Below are 17,380 nucleotides of genomic sequence, written 5' to 3'. Positions count from 1 at the left end.
TCGGCTTGCCAATAGATAGCTTCACTTCCCCACTTTTCTAAAATTACTTTTTAATTTGGCAAGTCACTGCATCATGTCTATCATGTCTAATAAGCTCACAACGTAATATTTTCATTAGCACTGATTTACAAAACTATTAATTTTTCATTGCTCACCTGCAGCGAAAATTCATACAGCGATGGCAGCAATTGCGCCACAGCACCCACTGCCTCATCGGCAATATTAATGCAATCCGCCAGCGAAAGTGAGACAATGCGCGGCGTTAGGCAAGCCCACAGGCCAGCCTCGGTAACCTCATTGCAACCGGCAAGCTCGAGTTCGAAGAGACTCTGTAAATAGATAGGGACATAAATAAAGATATATATATATAAATATATATAAATAAATAAGCAAGTGAGTATAGAAATGTATCAAATGCATATAAAGGGTCTTTCAAAAGATGGGCCTAAGTGTTGGTTTAAAATAAAACATGAAAAAATTTAGATTATTTCAAGTTTCGCTGGTCAGTGCCAGTCTTTTTTCTATCATCGAAAGAACCAGCTTCGTGAAATTTTTTCACCAACCTTTGAATTGCCAACTCATTCTTACGATTTTTTACACCAAAAAAATTACGAATTTCGTGATAAGTTGTACTTAAAGATCGACCATTTTCATAATAAGTTTCAATAATTTTAATGAGTATTCTATAGTGTAAAATTTACTTGACAAATGCCAAAGATAAAGAAAGAAAAACACACATGGATGAATTTACAACGAATGACTTAAAATTTATTTCCAGGTTTTGACAAGTACATGAAAGGTTGCTAGATTTGATAACTACATCAATAGTTTTAATACAAATATTTAGCACTGGATGATGTTAGAATTTACATTTTGATATACATTCTCAACAAAAGGTTTCATTTTTGAAAAAATTTATAAATTATAGTTGGAATATTTTATGGTATTGCGTGATGAATGGCGATCGCACTGCTTTAACAATGATATGAGGGAGAAATAATGAAACACATTCCCTTCCAACGATTTTTAAAGAAGTTGGTCGCATGCTCAATTCTAGGCAAGTATTTTTAAAAGAACAAAGAACTTTCACTACCACCTATTTCGAATAGTTTGCGGCCCCGGTAGTCTAGCATAAGTGGAATAGCCTGCCATACAAGAGGTTGTGGGTTCGAATCTCACGTAAAGCACGGTCCTCGCGCTTTACCGAAAGTTTACCTACTTTCCCAGTTTCTTAAAAAAAAAACCAAAAAATCTCATTCCTCAACCCCAAAAACCTTATCCTTCCAATCTTTACTCCCGCGTAATAGTCAGTGCGTTAGTTGCATTGTGGCTGCTAAACCAAGCAAAAAACAACGAAAAAAGACACAGTAAGATGAAGCGGGCAGTCGTGGTAATAGCGCAGATACACCAAATTTAGCGAAGTCTTCAACCATCTGTGTGATCCTTCTGCCTGAAAAATGTGAAACACAGATGGCGCTCTACACAATTAGAAGGCGTTGTTCCTAAGCAACGACAGGTGAGCATTCCCACTATTAGGGCTGGTAGCGGCAGGCTAATCACCTACCCTGCCAGAAAGCAAAATAGATTTACGAAACCCATGCAAGACTCAGTCTTGTCGAGACCCTATGCTCCCGAGTGGAGTGAACAAGGAGAAACAAATTTTAAGGGAGCTAAGAACATTCACTACCAGCTATTTCGAGTAGTAAATCTTAGACGCAGTCAAAGACAACAATGGCGAATGCCGCAGAAGACGGAACCATGAACTGCCCTAACTAATGAAAGGAGAGAATGTTTTGCGCTTCATCAAAGCCCTAAGAAACAGATGGCTAGGTCATGTCACGAAAATGGAGCCAACGAGAACTCAACGAAATATAATTGACGCTCAAGATCGAAATGAATTAATAAACTGGAAGATGATATGAGGAAACTCACATTAAAAAAATGGAAGGAGTCAACCAAAGATTGAGTCAAATGGAGACATTTTGTTCAGCAGACCAAAGCTCACACAGAGTCGTAGCGCCAAGCACGCCAACATATTTACATTTAATTAGCACAATTAATGTATTCTTACTTTACAAATTAATTACAAAGCTATAATTAGGGCGCATAGAATTCCCTAGAAAAAATTGCGCATTACGATATGAGCGGGGGTGTGAGTGGCTGCGAGTAATGAAAGGGTCATTAAAAGAGATAGCCTACGGCGATAACCGACAGCCACATAAACTTGTGTGCATCAAGATTAATTAAAAAGTATTTATCTGCTCCACGATAGTGTTAATGTGCGGGTTTAAACAAAGTAGTACTACGCAAAGTAGTTCTACTAGCAAAGTCAGTGGCAAAAATCTAAGTTACAAAATTAAACGCGAAAACCCCGCACTAAACAATTAAAGCATAAAAATAATGCTCTACCCAATTTCAGCATCAATTAACCTTAACCTAAATTTTTTTGTTTCACTAAGAAAAACTTTAAGCAAAACCACCAGCAGTAAGTAGTTACAATCACAACAACAACTGCACCACCATGGCAGCGCATTAGCATGTAATGCACGCAATTGAAAATTTTCACCGCGCTCGCAAGCACTGACCACCAATTGCTGTACCTGTATACCTGTTCATCTGTCTGTCTGCTGCTTCGTTTGGCTGTCAGCATGTTTGTGAAGCATCGATTAATGGTGCTTGCGTAGGAGTACGAGTGCCCCATGGCGTATACGCGCTACAAATTGTTCAACAAATTATTACTTACGCGCGTGCAAGCTAAGGAACAACCAAAACAAAAAAAGGAAGGTGAGTGCGGGTAAGCGTACGTATAATAAACGAAACAAATTACCAAGTGAGGTCAGAGCCAAGCAGGCCAGAAAAGAGGCGCTAAAGCAAAACACGGGGGCGCGCAAAATGGCAGGTAAAAGTATTTATCGCAGACATTTCACATACAGGTGGCTGTAAGCTTTTCCCCAGACTGAATATTTTTGAACGAAATGTGCTTATTGTAAACTAATTATATACATACTTCATATATTTTAAAAATATTTTGGGGCTAAGGCACACGCAAATTTATGTACAGTTTTGTCTGGATATAGTGAACGCATCGATATAGTCAACACAACAACAATTTTTTTACATCGAATCCTCTAAATAGTGAATGAAATGAAAAAACAAATACTAAGCAGAAAGGAGCACAGAATAGGCAAAATAATCAGAAATTACATTAATTCTAATCTGGCTTTTTATTTGGCGTTAGCATTAGCGTGAGTGTTTGGTTTTTTGTGTTTTGGTGAGTTCACACTACATGGGGGTGGAAGTGTGCTATTTGACATATATATAAAAAATTGCAGAATGCTAATAAATGGATAGTTATTATGCTTAGGATTTTTTTTTTTTTTCAAAAGGAAAAATGTGAAGTCAATGAAAAAATTGGAAAGTGCGTTAGTGTCTCATCTTTGGTAAACAATTTTTTTCATGTGATTATTAAGCTTACAATGTCCTATTAGTAGTTCAGTGAAAAAGTTTTATGTTCTTTCTGCTTAGGTTAAGGATTGCTTCTAGCTTTATCCGTTCTGGATCTATGAGTCTTTTCGATTGCCGCATCCCCGATTGGGCTCTCCAGTAATCGATTAGGCCTCGTTGTTCCTGCTCATGTAGGTAGGCACTTTTGAAGCTGGTATTTACCCCGCAGAAAGGTTCAGGACCTATGAAGGGAGTGTTTGCCCCCTTTTTCCTTACAGTGTCCGCAATTTCATTCCCTTCGTGCCCCTTATGTGCTGGAACCCACATCAGGGTAACAAAGTTTCTTGACGATAGGGTGTTGAGGTGTTCCCAAACCAACCTTGATGGGAATGAGAAGCTATCCACCGATTTTAGAGCTGCTTGACTGTCATAGACAATATTAATATTGGCACCGCGCGTGCCTCTCCGTAGACATTCCCTGGCACACAGCTCTAAGGCGTGAACCTCCGCCTGGAAACTTGAAGTGGGTTTTCCCATTGCAACTGCTTTTTTGAAATGTGGTCCCACCATTCAAGCCCCGGCACACCGTGTTCCATTTTGAACCCATCAGTAAACCACCCCTGGGCACCCTGTTTTAGGAATATTTCATTACTTCTCCATACACATTACATTTAAGGCTAATAAAACGAGTTTTTGTGTAAACAATATTAACCTCATTACAGTGAACAATCTGAAAGTAGTGCATCTGAAATCTGCCATAAGTAGTGCATTATATCCAGATGCGACGGTATATTATGTGTCTCTATGTATGAATATATACTTATGTATTCAGGTTCATCACCCTCCATACACACAAAACAAAACAAAAAATAAAAAAAATTTGCTATCTTTTTCCATCGAAATTATAAAATTTATTATATTTATTTTAAGACATTCGCTAAAATATTTCGGAAAAAGCTGGGTCGGCATCATTCAAAATCTAATTTTTATAAAATAAAATACTTTTTAAAAATATTTTAATATATTTTTGTAAAAAACACCAGAGATGTTAGAAGAGTTCGAGCTTAAAAGGTCTGCATGAAAATATTTAAAAATTGGAACGTGAGTATTAAAAGAATGCAATTTTCGAAAAAAATATCTTGAAGAAATGAAAACACCTTTCCAATTGGCGTATGCTGACCGATTATTTTCTGCCAATAATGAGAGAGCATTCTTTCTTCAGTTCATCCAGAGTGTATCCAAAAATAATTTCTAAACCAAAAATCCGCATTTGGCTTCTTTGTAACTGATATTGAAATAAACTTTTGTCACTAGAAGTTTTTTTTAATTCTTAATTCTGTCACCGGACACCTAGAATAAATGTATTCGTATTCTCTATTAAAAATTTTTTGTAGGATTTTGCCGGACTCGACAATGCAAGAAAATCAGACAGCTCAAATCAGTTCTTCTAAAAACTAAAGATAATATATTCGAATAGAGCATTTTTTAGCGTAATAACAAAACCATAAAGTGAACATTTCTAGTCTGTTTAATCACAAACTAAAAAGTGTAAACAGAATGCTAGAAGTATTTAAAGCTAAAGCTTTGGAAAAAGTATGGAAACGTGTATAGGGAGTGGCGCTTAAAACCAACGATATGTACAAGCTAACACACATACTAACATACTCATAAATTGTATAACTGCACAAAATAATAAAATATTACAGGTGTGCAAGTGTGTTACGAAATTTTATGAGAAAACGCCCCTCACGTAATCCGCTTAAATAAAAGCTGGAAAAACTTTAGTTGAAAGCAATGGCAGGAGCTGATAATACTAATGGGTACTCGAAAGTTGAAATAAAACACAATATTTATGTTTAAAGTTGCAAATATGTTTCGTATTATAGTCTCAGTGGGACGTGCGATAGTTTTAATATGGACGGAACTCAGCATACCAGAGGTAATCACACTGAATTCGTTGCTTTTCTATTCGTTAATCGGTATTTTTATATAAAACTTTTACGCTACAAAATTATCAAGTATTAAATTGTATTGTTTGCTAGCTTGAAAATGTGCATGATCATATATTTTTTTTATATAATGAGTCCCATTTTAATTTGTTCATATTTATTTAAATTTCTTAATAACAGTATTTTTATTAAATATTACATACATGCACTACTTCGCACAGTGGCAAAGAAAAATGATAGACGGCAGCACATTTTTCACCCCAAAAACTATACCCCTCAAAGGGTCCACCAATACCAAGGATCGGTTATTGACTAATGAGTCGTGAACGACTTAATATAAGCCAGAGCACCCAGTTCAACATACTCGCAATACTTTCTATACGCGTATTTAACATTTGCTAGTACTAGGCTATCGCTACCGGAACATTACAATGAAGATAGCAAAATACATGCAGGTGGATAATCGCCACCTCTGCATTACATGTCGCCTGTCTTTCGTCAGTCGGTCAGAGATAGCTAAATACATGCAAGGGGGAGTGAAATTAAGTAAATAAGAACGGAGAATAAATTTAATTATTTTTATCTTACATTTATAAGGAAATACTTTTAGAAAAAGTTTTATTTGGGTAGGGCTATAACAAAAAAAAATAATTGTTTGCCCATTTGCCTAAATGCATAGCTCCTAACGTTACCTCTCATTTTTGGGCAATAAAAGAAAATATTAAATTTTCTTGCTGTTTTTGGAGGACTCTAAAATAAGGTGAGTTCGCCGTAGCCGAATGGGTTGGTGCGTGATTACCATTCGGAATTCACAGAGAGGTCGTTGGTTCGAATCTCGGTGAAAGCAAAATTTATAAAAACATTTTTCTAATAGCGGTCGCCCCTCGGCAGGCAATGGCAAACCTCCGAGTGTATTCCTGCCATGAAAAAGCTCCTCATAAAAATATCTGCCGTTCGGAGTCGGCTTGAAACTGTAGGTCCCTCCATTTGTGGAACAACATCAAAACGCACACCACAAATAGGAGGAGGAGCTCGGCCAAACACCTAACAGAAGTGAACGCGCCAATTATTTATTTTTTTATTTTTTATTTTAATACAAATCAATGTTAATAAAAAAACAAGCTTTGAACGATAAAATTATAATCTTATTACTTCAGTGATCACAAAGGAACTGAAAAATATAAAAAAAACAATGTGCGAAAATAAAATAACCGATGACTTATTAAAGTTTTTCTCCAATTTTAAAATAAAATCTGCATGCAAGCTCAATCAAGACGCATTGCATTCCATTCGTCTCCTATCCTTTGTACGGAAAGAAACAAATATGAACTATCACAGGACAGATCCCTAGCACGTATTTTGGTATCTACAATGTAATGCTGCGGTGGCGATAGACTCCAGTTTGCAGTAAATACTACTTGCAAAAAGACAATCACTAACGCGTGTAATCGAAATGGAAATGGGCGTAGGTATTACTTCTATATGGCGCAAAATGACTCATCCAATTTTCTGTTTAAACTAACTTCTTTACTAAAAAAAAAATATTTTGAGTGATGTAAATCTTTATTGTAACTTTTACGCAGCTGTCTAGTTCACAAGTGAGAAATATGATTGACGTGCGAGTCATTTGCAAAAATTATACATGTTGCCAAAACATTACCCGAAGATAAGAATAGCTTTAACTCAAGTATTTTTCTGATGCTAAGTTAAAAGTATTAAATGCCCCTATGCCACAAAGAGTCTAGTGAATCGTACGAGTTTGCATTAGACACATTAGCATAACACTCAATGAGGCAATGGAATTGTTTCTGATCACATGGACAATATGGAAAAGCAGTATGACGTAGCTCGATTCTTGGTAATCAACATCTACCAAATACAATGAAATACACGGACGCTCCTCTTCAATAAAGGATAACAAACGAAACTCTGCGAACCGATTACATAGACATATCTAAGTCAAATAACAAAAGCTGCACGGTTGTACTTAGAATTAAAATTGTTCGCCTTCCGAACAGCTCTAAGGATTTCCGGGCTGAGTGCGTGGCACTATGTACAAACAGCTCTCAATAACTTATGGCTACCTGCTGCTCAAACGAATAGCATTGGTATATTCCCCAATTAGTTCGAGAACTGAAGACAATTTCATAATTCCGCGATTGAGGAAGTCCTCCACAGGCAATCAATAAAAAACGAAACTCATTTGCACAAACCTCTCTTGAGGCTGTTTCCCTACTATCAGTACAACTTTGCAAATGTTTTAAAAGATCATAAGTCTGGGTTTTGCGCTGAGTGCGATAGAACTTTCCATCCAAGATTGCCGAAAAAGCTGAGTATAGACTCCCTCTTCGCCTATTCTGGCCGATCCTGATTGGTCGCTACTTGAATTAGGCCAATAATGACTTTAGATATTTGAATTGAGTGTTTGGTCTGATGAATGGTGTTGGGTGGTTTCTTGTTCATTAAAAAATGTTTAAGCATTCGTTGCATGAAGAAAATGTACAATACCAAAACAATAATTGTCAAAAATCAAACCGATTTTTAATCATCGGAAACTTGCTCTTTATTATATTAAAATTCAATGGGCTATCTAACTCCATACTCAAAATTTTCCTAGAGACTCTAAAATGTTTGAAATTTTGATGAAAATTAGTAGATTTAAATTAAAGAAAATTTGCACAAATTTGAAACATCGATTTATATGGTTTTATGGGAAATTAATTTTACTTTTATAAATCAGTTTTATCAGTTATATAGGAAAAAAAGTCTCTGTGCCGTAGTTATGAAGCGCACAGTATGATGAAAATGATTTAATTTAAAAATATTTCTGCGCAAATGATACAATAATTTTGATTTATTTTAAATTTTTGGAGGTTAGTGAGGCTAGTTTTATGAAAGTTTTTCAATTTGTCATAGTATGCCGGGGTATAATTATGACGGGATGATCTGAGTATCATTTTATAATAATTCTAAAGTAATCATGGCCAACACTGAGGCATTTTAAGTGAAAATAATAACTTCGAAGGCTTGTGTAAGTGGGTTGATAGTTTATATCACTTAATTTACTCCTATTCTTCTTCTTCTTGATGGCGCAATAACCGCTTACGCGATTTTAGACGAGTTTAACAAAGCGCGCCAGTCGTTTCTTTCGCGTGCTAACCGGCACCATTTGCACATACCAAGTGAAGTCAAATCTGTCTCCCATCTTTCCAACTGCTACCACTAGCTGGTACCTCATCAAATACTGAAGCGTTTGTATCCATTTGGACTCCTCTACATTCTAATAAAGCGCATGCGTGGTCTTCTGCACACCATAACAAAATCAAACCATGCATTTAAACAGCGAAATTAGGATGTTCCTTTATTATTTTTATTTATTTTAAAATTACTCTACTATTTTTAATATTTTTGTGTCATTAGTTTTATTCAATTTTCTACATTGACCTTCCCTTTTACGTGGGCAAGCGTTAAGCGTAAAAAACTACTTTTAAATTACATGTTCGTGTAGTGCACATTCAAACATACATTTGTTTGTTTTTATTTTTATTTTTTCTTTTTTGTTATTGTACTTTATTTATCTATTTTCTGTGAATCTTTTGGCACTCACTTGATCGCTGACTTTTTAAAGATCATTAACATTTAATTTTTGGCACAAATCGAATGTTAATTTCAAACTAATCAGCTGAATCTCTCAAACACCCCCGATGCTGCCCTTAATATTCTCAACGTAATTTGGCATTTCTTCTGTGCGTTTGCCAACAAACGCACGGCTCATTAAAGCAACCCAAATGGTTGTACTCAAAATGCATGAAATAACCGCAAAGCATCGGAATGTGAATAAATGAGCTACTTTTCTGTGTGACAATGTGTTTGAAAATCTATTTGAATTGGAGAGACTTTGCAGAATTTTTGACTTTGTGGGTGTTAAGGGATTTCAACTATTTTCGACCTAAACAAAAAAATGCATGCTTGAAGAAATTTATAACTGTATGAGAAAATTTTTGTTGTCACTTCATCTCAAGTTGAAAGTTAGCACTTTTTCAAAGCTGCTTCTTCGCTTCCCTCAAAAAAGTCCCCAAATAGTTATGTATGCTAATAACTATGCCTGGAATGCTCCGATTTGCACACGGTTTGTTTTTTGTATTTTGAAGCCAGTCTGATGTGGACGGCTTTTTTCAACATAAATTTCATAAACTCGTACAAGAGGCATTTTTTAAGCAAAAAATGTGTTAAAAAATCGCGAAATTTATTTTCAAATTGCAACTAATCAAAAATGACTCAACAAATTGTAATACTGTTTTTTCGCTATAACAATTGGATATGTTTACAATCACTGCGCAATTATTAAATTTATTCATTTCTCCTATTCTATTTCCTATTTTAATTTTTAATATATTTTCTTCTATAAAAAATTGTAAATTTCTCATAATTTTAAAGAGCTCTACTTTATGTTATTGTTTTTAATAAATCTGTAATTTTTATTTTCATGGAAAATTCTCTTGATTTCATCACTGTACAATTTTTCAATTTCCACTTTGACCGCAATACACATCACCGCAGATTTATTTCGCGCAAATTTTGCGTTAAGCAGGGTAGCGCGGTCCACTTTATTTACTTGGCGAGAAAGACAACAAAGTCTACAAATTATTTGGTTCATATCGAATTGTCCCAAAAGCAGTGACCTTCTTGGCGCCTACTTACGCATTGGCCAAGTTTAATATTTATAAGCCTTTAGAGTTGATGCCAACAGATTTGAGTGTGCACCAGTGTTGTTCCACATTTAATAATAAAGTGGTGATTTTCCGGGTAAATGCAGAAGCCATTGCTTTTTGAGTCGATTGGATGGCAAATTAGGCAAAACATAGGAATTGAAAAAAGTAGGATATGATAGCACAAAGCAGAAAAGCGAAAGGAAAATTCCAATAGGCTTGTGGACGGTCATTTAAAGCGTTTTAAATTTATAAGAGGTGTGTTTTTAGAGGTATGAAATTTTCCAAAGATGTAAAGCGCATAAATATGATGCTAGCGGCTATGGGTTTATTTCATATTATTTGTACCAAAAATGATTTCCGACTGTAAGGAAAAGTAATATAGAATTCCAATTCACGACCATATCAGGTGCCATATATTAGCGGCAATAGCCCGGCGAATGTTGGCTCCCAGAAGGATCAACTTAGATGGCTTATTGACGGAAGCGGTTTCACATATGTATCTCCGTGGAAAATAAACTATTAGTATGACACGACATTTTTGCAGAGGCTAATTGCCAGTTCAATTTATGTGAAACTATGCAGGATTAACTGATGGTGATGATAATGCAAAGCAATCGCTCTCAAAAAACCATTATAGACCATACGCTGTTAGAGGAGAGAAAAAGGAGAAGACCGCGCAAAAGATGGCTAAGCTGCCTCGAAGATGATTTGAAAACAATAGGAGTGAGAAACGGGCGGTCTTTAGCAAATGATAGAACAGCCCGGAAGAGATTAGTGGAGCAAGCCAAAACCTACACTTGGTTGTAGCGCAGACTGACGATGATGACAAAATGTTTTCTCCAAAAAAATGCAAGTTTTATCTTCGGAAAAAAATGAACTGCTGATTTCAACCATCTATTTGTGTCACATATTGAGTGCCGCAAACGGGAGACAAATAATAATGTTTGTGGATTTCAAATTCAAAAGTAACCAATAAATTTTTATCGCAAAATTTAAAATAGAAAATATAACTTTTTCTGACACAAATACTAGTTTCAACCTAAATAATTAGAAAAAAATATTTAATAAAAATATGAGAAATATATAAATTAAATATAAATATTAGATTTTATTTTTATTAAATTTTTATTTTTATTTATTTGATTTTTACTAAAAATTTTATTTTAATTTGAATTTAACTTAATTTTTTTTATTTTATAAATTTTTATTTTTATTTATTTAATTTTTATTAAAAATTTTATTTTTATTTTTATTTAATTTGGTTTTTTTTGTTTTTACTTATATACACTTTTATTTTTATTTTTATTTAAATTTGTTCTTTTTTAAATATATAAATTTTTATTATTTTTATTTAATTGGTTTTTATTAAATATTTTATTTTTATTTAATTTAGTTTTATTAAACATTTTATTTCTATTTTAATTTAATTTAATTTTATTTTTTTTCATTTACACCATTATTCCCAACATCGAATAAATTCCAGAATTTTTAAAATAAAAAAAAATCAGTTTACTTCTTCTTCGTTTTACTTCAAATTACATCTGTTCACACAAATCATTATCGCAAATATAATGAACCCTCTCCACAGTATAATTTTACAGATCAACGCCAACCAAAAAAATGTTATACATAATGCAAGTGGCCAAACTGCTCACCTTAAATTTCCATCCCCACATGTTTAGCATGTTTAAGTATTAACCAAACTCCTTACAATTTCTCTGTGATATAAAACATTTTGCTGCAATCAATCACTGTAGTAAATACATTTAGTTCAAATGTATGTGTATCTATATACACATATATATTGTGTATATTGACATACTATTTATGTGAATAGATTGATTTCGGCGGTGGGGTACACGTGGCGTATGCGTAACATGCAATTCTCCGCCACATGCCCGATATAAAAGAGATTTATGAAGTAAATAAGTGAATTTTTTACTAGTTTTATTGCTTAATTATCTCGCTCATCGTTTCGTTAAAAGCAAAAAAAAAAAAACATATTAAAAGGCTCGTATATAAGTTTGGTGAGAAAATTAGTTGCTTGTGCAAACAATTTGTTGCCTTCGTGTTGATTACTTTACCCACAAATTGGGTTCTCCATATAATTACGTTGGCGCTGAAGGACGGAAGGGTTTTGCGAGCAATTTATTCAAGGTAGAGATATATTTACGCAGTTTCTCACTTCTCGAGTGACGATAGCTATGAAAAAATTGTTATGGTTTGGAATTAAATTTCGAGTCACCGACCTTTTTAGTTACTAACCCTATTTAAATTAGTCACATGAAAGTATTTATTCAGCTATGCATATACAAAAGACATACCTTTATCAGGGCTGACAATAAATCTGTTGATATCTGATAGTCCCAAAGTTTATTCGGTCAATGGTGCAAGCAAAAAGAAGTTTTTAACACAATTAAATTTTTTTTCTTCATTTTCTTCTTAAGTTATTTAATTTTCATATATTCTGAAGCTCGTTTTATTTATGATTTCCTCTACCTTTTCTATCTGAGTTTAATTTAGTTATGAAATTAGTTTGCAGTACTAATTTTAATGGTTCATTTATTGTGTTGCTCAATTTTTACAATTTTAAACGGTGAACAAAATATATACGAACATCAGGGAGATTACTAGAAAATACTCGTATATACATTTATGCTACCAATCCCCCAAAAAAGTGCGCCGCGAAAATGTTTGAGATGAATCGATAGATATTAAAGCAAGAATACTTCCGACACAATGCAAACGTTTCAGCAGAGCAGGAATTGTGTTGTGGTGAGTATTTGAAATCTAATAGAAAGATAGTTCAAAGTCGAGCAAACAAAACAATAGCGCACTTAGTTGTGAAAGAGGCGAAAATTAGAAAGAAAATCAAAATTGATAGCGAAACTATTCAAGTCAAGTGGGAAAAATAAAAAAGTAGATAAACGAAATGTCACCCAAAATCGTCGCTTGAATATGGGGTAACAATGCTGATAGTTGAAAATAACGCAAATGAAGAAATTAGTGATTTTGTGCGGTGGGAGCTAAGCTTTATATACTCGACGCATATATCAGCTTACTATTGTCGAGGTTGGAAAAACTTAGCCTAATTAGTCGAAGTTGGCGATAAATGACTTTCTTTTAATTTCACAAGAGGCAATTTTATCTCTAAGGAAGTAGCCCCAGTTTGAAAAAGATTTTTGGTATTTGCTTTCAGAAATGTGTGTATATATTTTGTAGTTGATTGGATAAAAGTAGAATGAGATTTATTTATTCATATTAAAGTAAGTTGAAACTTTAAATACTTTTGCCCAAAGTTTATTGAGCAGATGGCCTTAAGTATGCTTGTCCGGAAAATCTCACTTTGTTCGCTTACAAGTTATCCTTCTTTTCACTTTCTACGCTTTTTTCTGAAACTTTTTATGTAAACACATCTAATGATTCATGAAAACTTCAAGTATTTTTTTGTGATACAACTGGGTGTGCCTCCTTAAGAGAAACGCTTTTTTAAATTTTATGCAATTTGGCTTTACTTGCATTCCGAAATTTTCTTGGCAAATTAAAACTTTATAAAATACTTGAAAACCAATATTTTTCTATAGTTTTGGACGATTCATATCCAACTAACAGTCAATATGCTACGCCCAGAAATTTCATAATACAGCAGCCATCATTATCCATGCGATACATCTAATTAATTCCAATCCGATGCATTTAAGACCACTTCAACTACTAGTGGTGTTTTTTACCATTCACCATCTCCATCATTTGTTCCTTTAATCCTGTCATTTGTTTCGCTTGGCAAATGTAATTTCACTTGTTCCTGTTTTCATTTAATTTCGAGTCATTTGCATTTACGTTTTTATTCCGCACTCGGTTACGTTCTCTTTCGCCACCACATCGATATCGTTCTTCCCTTTTTCCGCACCTCACTTGTAATTCATTTCAGAACCACAGTTTTTTACAATATAACTTGTGGGAAATACTTTTCGATGCAATGCCTTTTGCGTCAGCTACTGAACTTATTATGTATTCATAGTACACACACATACGTATACACATTTGCGTCAATATTTTTACTACCTTCAATTTTTATTTGTTTCGCTATATTCCATTTTCGTATTTGCTCTTGCAGCCAATCGGAATTTTGATTCTGATTTTCAATTCCCAGTTTCGTTTTGCGTATAATATAAAATTTCCATTCGCTTTGTTTAGATGGCCCCTATTTGTAGGCCACACATTTTTTCCATTCTTTGGCTGGACACATATTCAGGTGCTCCATATAGATGTATGTGTGTATGAATGCGCTGACTCGGAGGATAACCCAGAAAAGCAACATATAGAAATTGAATTTGAAAACAGAAGCACCGGGAGGATGGCAACTCCTAAAACACTCAGGCCTAAAAGCCCATTGTATTCGAAGCTCTGGAAATTAAAAGAGTTGAAGAACGAGCAAGGAGGAAATGAGAGAGCTGACATAGAGAAAGAGATAGATAGAATAGAGTAAGATACAGAAATAGCTAATCTTGTGAGAATTTGTTTAGAGATTCTTTGGCAAATCTATAAATAACCTCCAGTTTGAAAGAACGCATTTTACTCATTCTCATGGCATTGGAACAAAAAAATCGTAGTCTTACTTTAGCAAAGGCAGGACATTTACAGAAAAAATGATCAGTGCTATCCGGGTCCTCTAAGTAAGACAAATATGTACTCCCATGGCTTGTGTCCTGTGACAATACTGAACATCAACTGAACGTCTTTTCTGCCAAGTTTTAGAAGAAAGTTTGAAAGTTGTCTGTTTCGGGCTTGTCACAAAACACTTTGCAGTTCTGCAGCGTTCTAGACCCGATCATCACTCTTTATGTTCTTTAATCGCTGATCGCGTTCATGATTCCTGTAGAACTGATTCCGATTATTGCAAATTCGTCATCAATTTCATTTCCGAGCACACTGCGGGGTATTGGAACCCATATAAGTACAATCCTATTCCATCTTGCAACAGAATTAAGCTTTTTCTTACATTCTTAAACATCTTCGAAGTTTAATTTGCGTTCTCCAAAACTTTTAGTGCAGCCTGACTGTCACTAAAGAGTCCACTGTATTTTCCACTCCATCTCCTCCCAATTATCCATTCTGCTACTTTCAGAATGGTAACAATTTTCGTTTGATACTATTACTACCGTTTAAGTATCATACCATACGGCTCGACAACCTATTTCTTTACATAGGTAAATAAAATATCCTGCAAACCTCTTTGAATGCACTCTGGATTACTCTATTGCGCGAAAAAATTACCTTCCAAAAAGGGGGCGAAAAAAATGTAATTATTGAACTTGGTTTGCTCACCTTCTCTTTTGTATTGAAATTCTTTAATTTAACTTGCTTTCACATCAAATTTCGATATTTCATAAATTGCCTGTTATTTGCTGCGAAGCTTTAGATATGTACATACATACGAGGGCGTACGCATTGTTTGCATGTTACCAAGAAACATAGAACCTAAGCAATTATTTCGAGGAGCTTTTGTTTAAGCCTCTTACCTAAAGCACAAATTTGCAGGTAGTTAATTGGTATTTGCACAGCTTTATTGTTTTCTCCATAGTTCACAGATTTCAAATTTTTACTTTTACCTTAACAGCAACAAATATTAAATATTAATTTCAACTAAAATGCAAAATTGCCAATTGAAGCGATGAAGGACAGATGTATATGGACGACGTCAGCAGTCTTCATATGAGCACACAAACCTAGTTAAAAATTATTAGAAAAATAAAAATAAAAAAAGCAATGAAATTATTCTGCTAAGCAGTAAGCCAATGCGAAGGGTAAGCCAATGTAAAGTAAGCTGGAGTGGTGGTTATGTCACGTTTGTAAGTCTTTATGTTTTTAAAAGCCTTTTAATTTACTCCTTAAGTAGTTTTATATAAAAGGTAAAGCGTCTTTCAAAAGACCCACGTAGAAGTTGTTTTAAAATAAAACATGTAAAATTTTATATTTTTTCAGGCTTCACTTGATAGATAGATAGATACTTTTTTTATTATGGAAATATATATAAATATCTTAAAAACTAATTTTAAAGAATATACGACAATGACCCGATTGCTCGTCTGCCAAAAAACGCAATTAAATTGACATTGAAATCTTAATTTGTTCCAAATTCACAATTACCTGTATATATTTTAACTCTCTATGACAAACCCAACAAGACTACTATATTTCATCCGCCTGAACCAATTCTCTACAATTTATTATTAAGGGGTTAGGGGTAGTCAGGGCTCCAAAAAATGATGATTTTCAATAATTTTTTGTTGCTAGTCAGTTGCTTTATTTTACAAAAATAAAAACACAACATTAATACATCATGTTTCGACTTAACTTTAGCAAAATTTCAACAAAAACAATTAATAACTGTAAACTTTTTCGCTGCTTGTGTGGAGCCCGTTTCTCCAGAAGTCCATTGCGGTAATCATCTGAAGTCCTTGGAGACTCATCGACAATCAATCGGACAGGAGAAATTAGTCTTATTAATAGACAATACTGTTTCTGATCGAAGCTTTTTTTTGTTCCAAAATTCAATGTGGCGACCTCAGGAAATATTTTTAAAATTTTCGAGAAAAAAAAACCGAGAATTAATTACAAAAAAAATCGAAATAAAAAAATGCGTGTAGCACATAACAGAAGTGAAACTTTCAAGGCAGTCAAAGAAGGAGGGAGACACCCGAGAGAGAATGAGAGAGAGAGAGATGAAGAAAGAATAAATATCTAATACAGAGGATAGAAATAGGCAAAATTTACAAAAAACGGAGAAGGTTCGGCCGGAGTAGGTAAACGCCGGACACAAGCCGTGGCAACAACGCGTACTGCTACGAGCATTTATCCCCCGCACAAGCGCAGCAATTCCAGGACCGCAGTAACGGCACATATTACCGCAAGGCAATACCAATAAATCCGACGCCGGAATGGATAGCACTTTATAGTACGCACAAGCACTGGCTAGTGGCAAACGACAAAAAATTGGGACCAAAAAACGTTCCAAACAGTAGGCGCCAAGGAAATATAACGCCAAAAAGTAGGCACCAAAAATATATTTCATACAAATTTGCACCAACAAACAAGCGGCAAAATGTAGGCAATGTTATTTCTCATTAGAAAAATAGCCTAAAGCGTATCTAACATATATATAAGGAGAGAGAGCTATCTCTCTCCTTTTCCTCTACGTCACATCTTTTTTCTCTCTCGTGGAACGAAAATGCCCAAAACGTTGCATGGCCTTGAAATTTTGCTCCCCATTCT

At 34.5% G+C, this 17,380-nt stretch overlaps 1 protein-coding gene across 4 annotated transcripts in view; it reads right to left on the bottom strand.

Moving 5' to 3' along the window:
* Window positions 1-17,380, bottom strand: part of LOC128860099 (F-box/LRR-repeat protein 16) — a 72,785-nt gene that overhangs the window by 2,698 nt on the left and 52,707 nt on the right. For all 4 annotated transcript variants that reach the window (XM_054097361.1, XM_054097362.1, XM_054097360.1 and 1 more), the window contains exon 4: window positions 156-329. In XM_054097361.1, coding sequence (XP_053953336.1) covers window positions 156-329 — 174 coding nt within the window. The remainder of the gene's footprint in view (window positions 1-155; window positions 330-17,380) is intronic.

This window comes from Anastrepha ludens, chromosome 4 (assembly GCF_028408465.1).
Source record: "Anastrepha ludens isolate Willacy chromosome 4, idAnaLude1.1, whole genome shotgun sequence".
NCBI lineage: Eukaryota > Metazoa > Arthropoda > Insecta > Diptera > Tephritidae > Anastrepha > Anastrepha ludens.
This window is presented reverse-complemented; position numbering and strand designations above follow the sequence as displayed.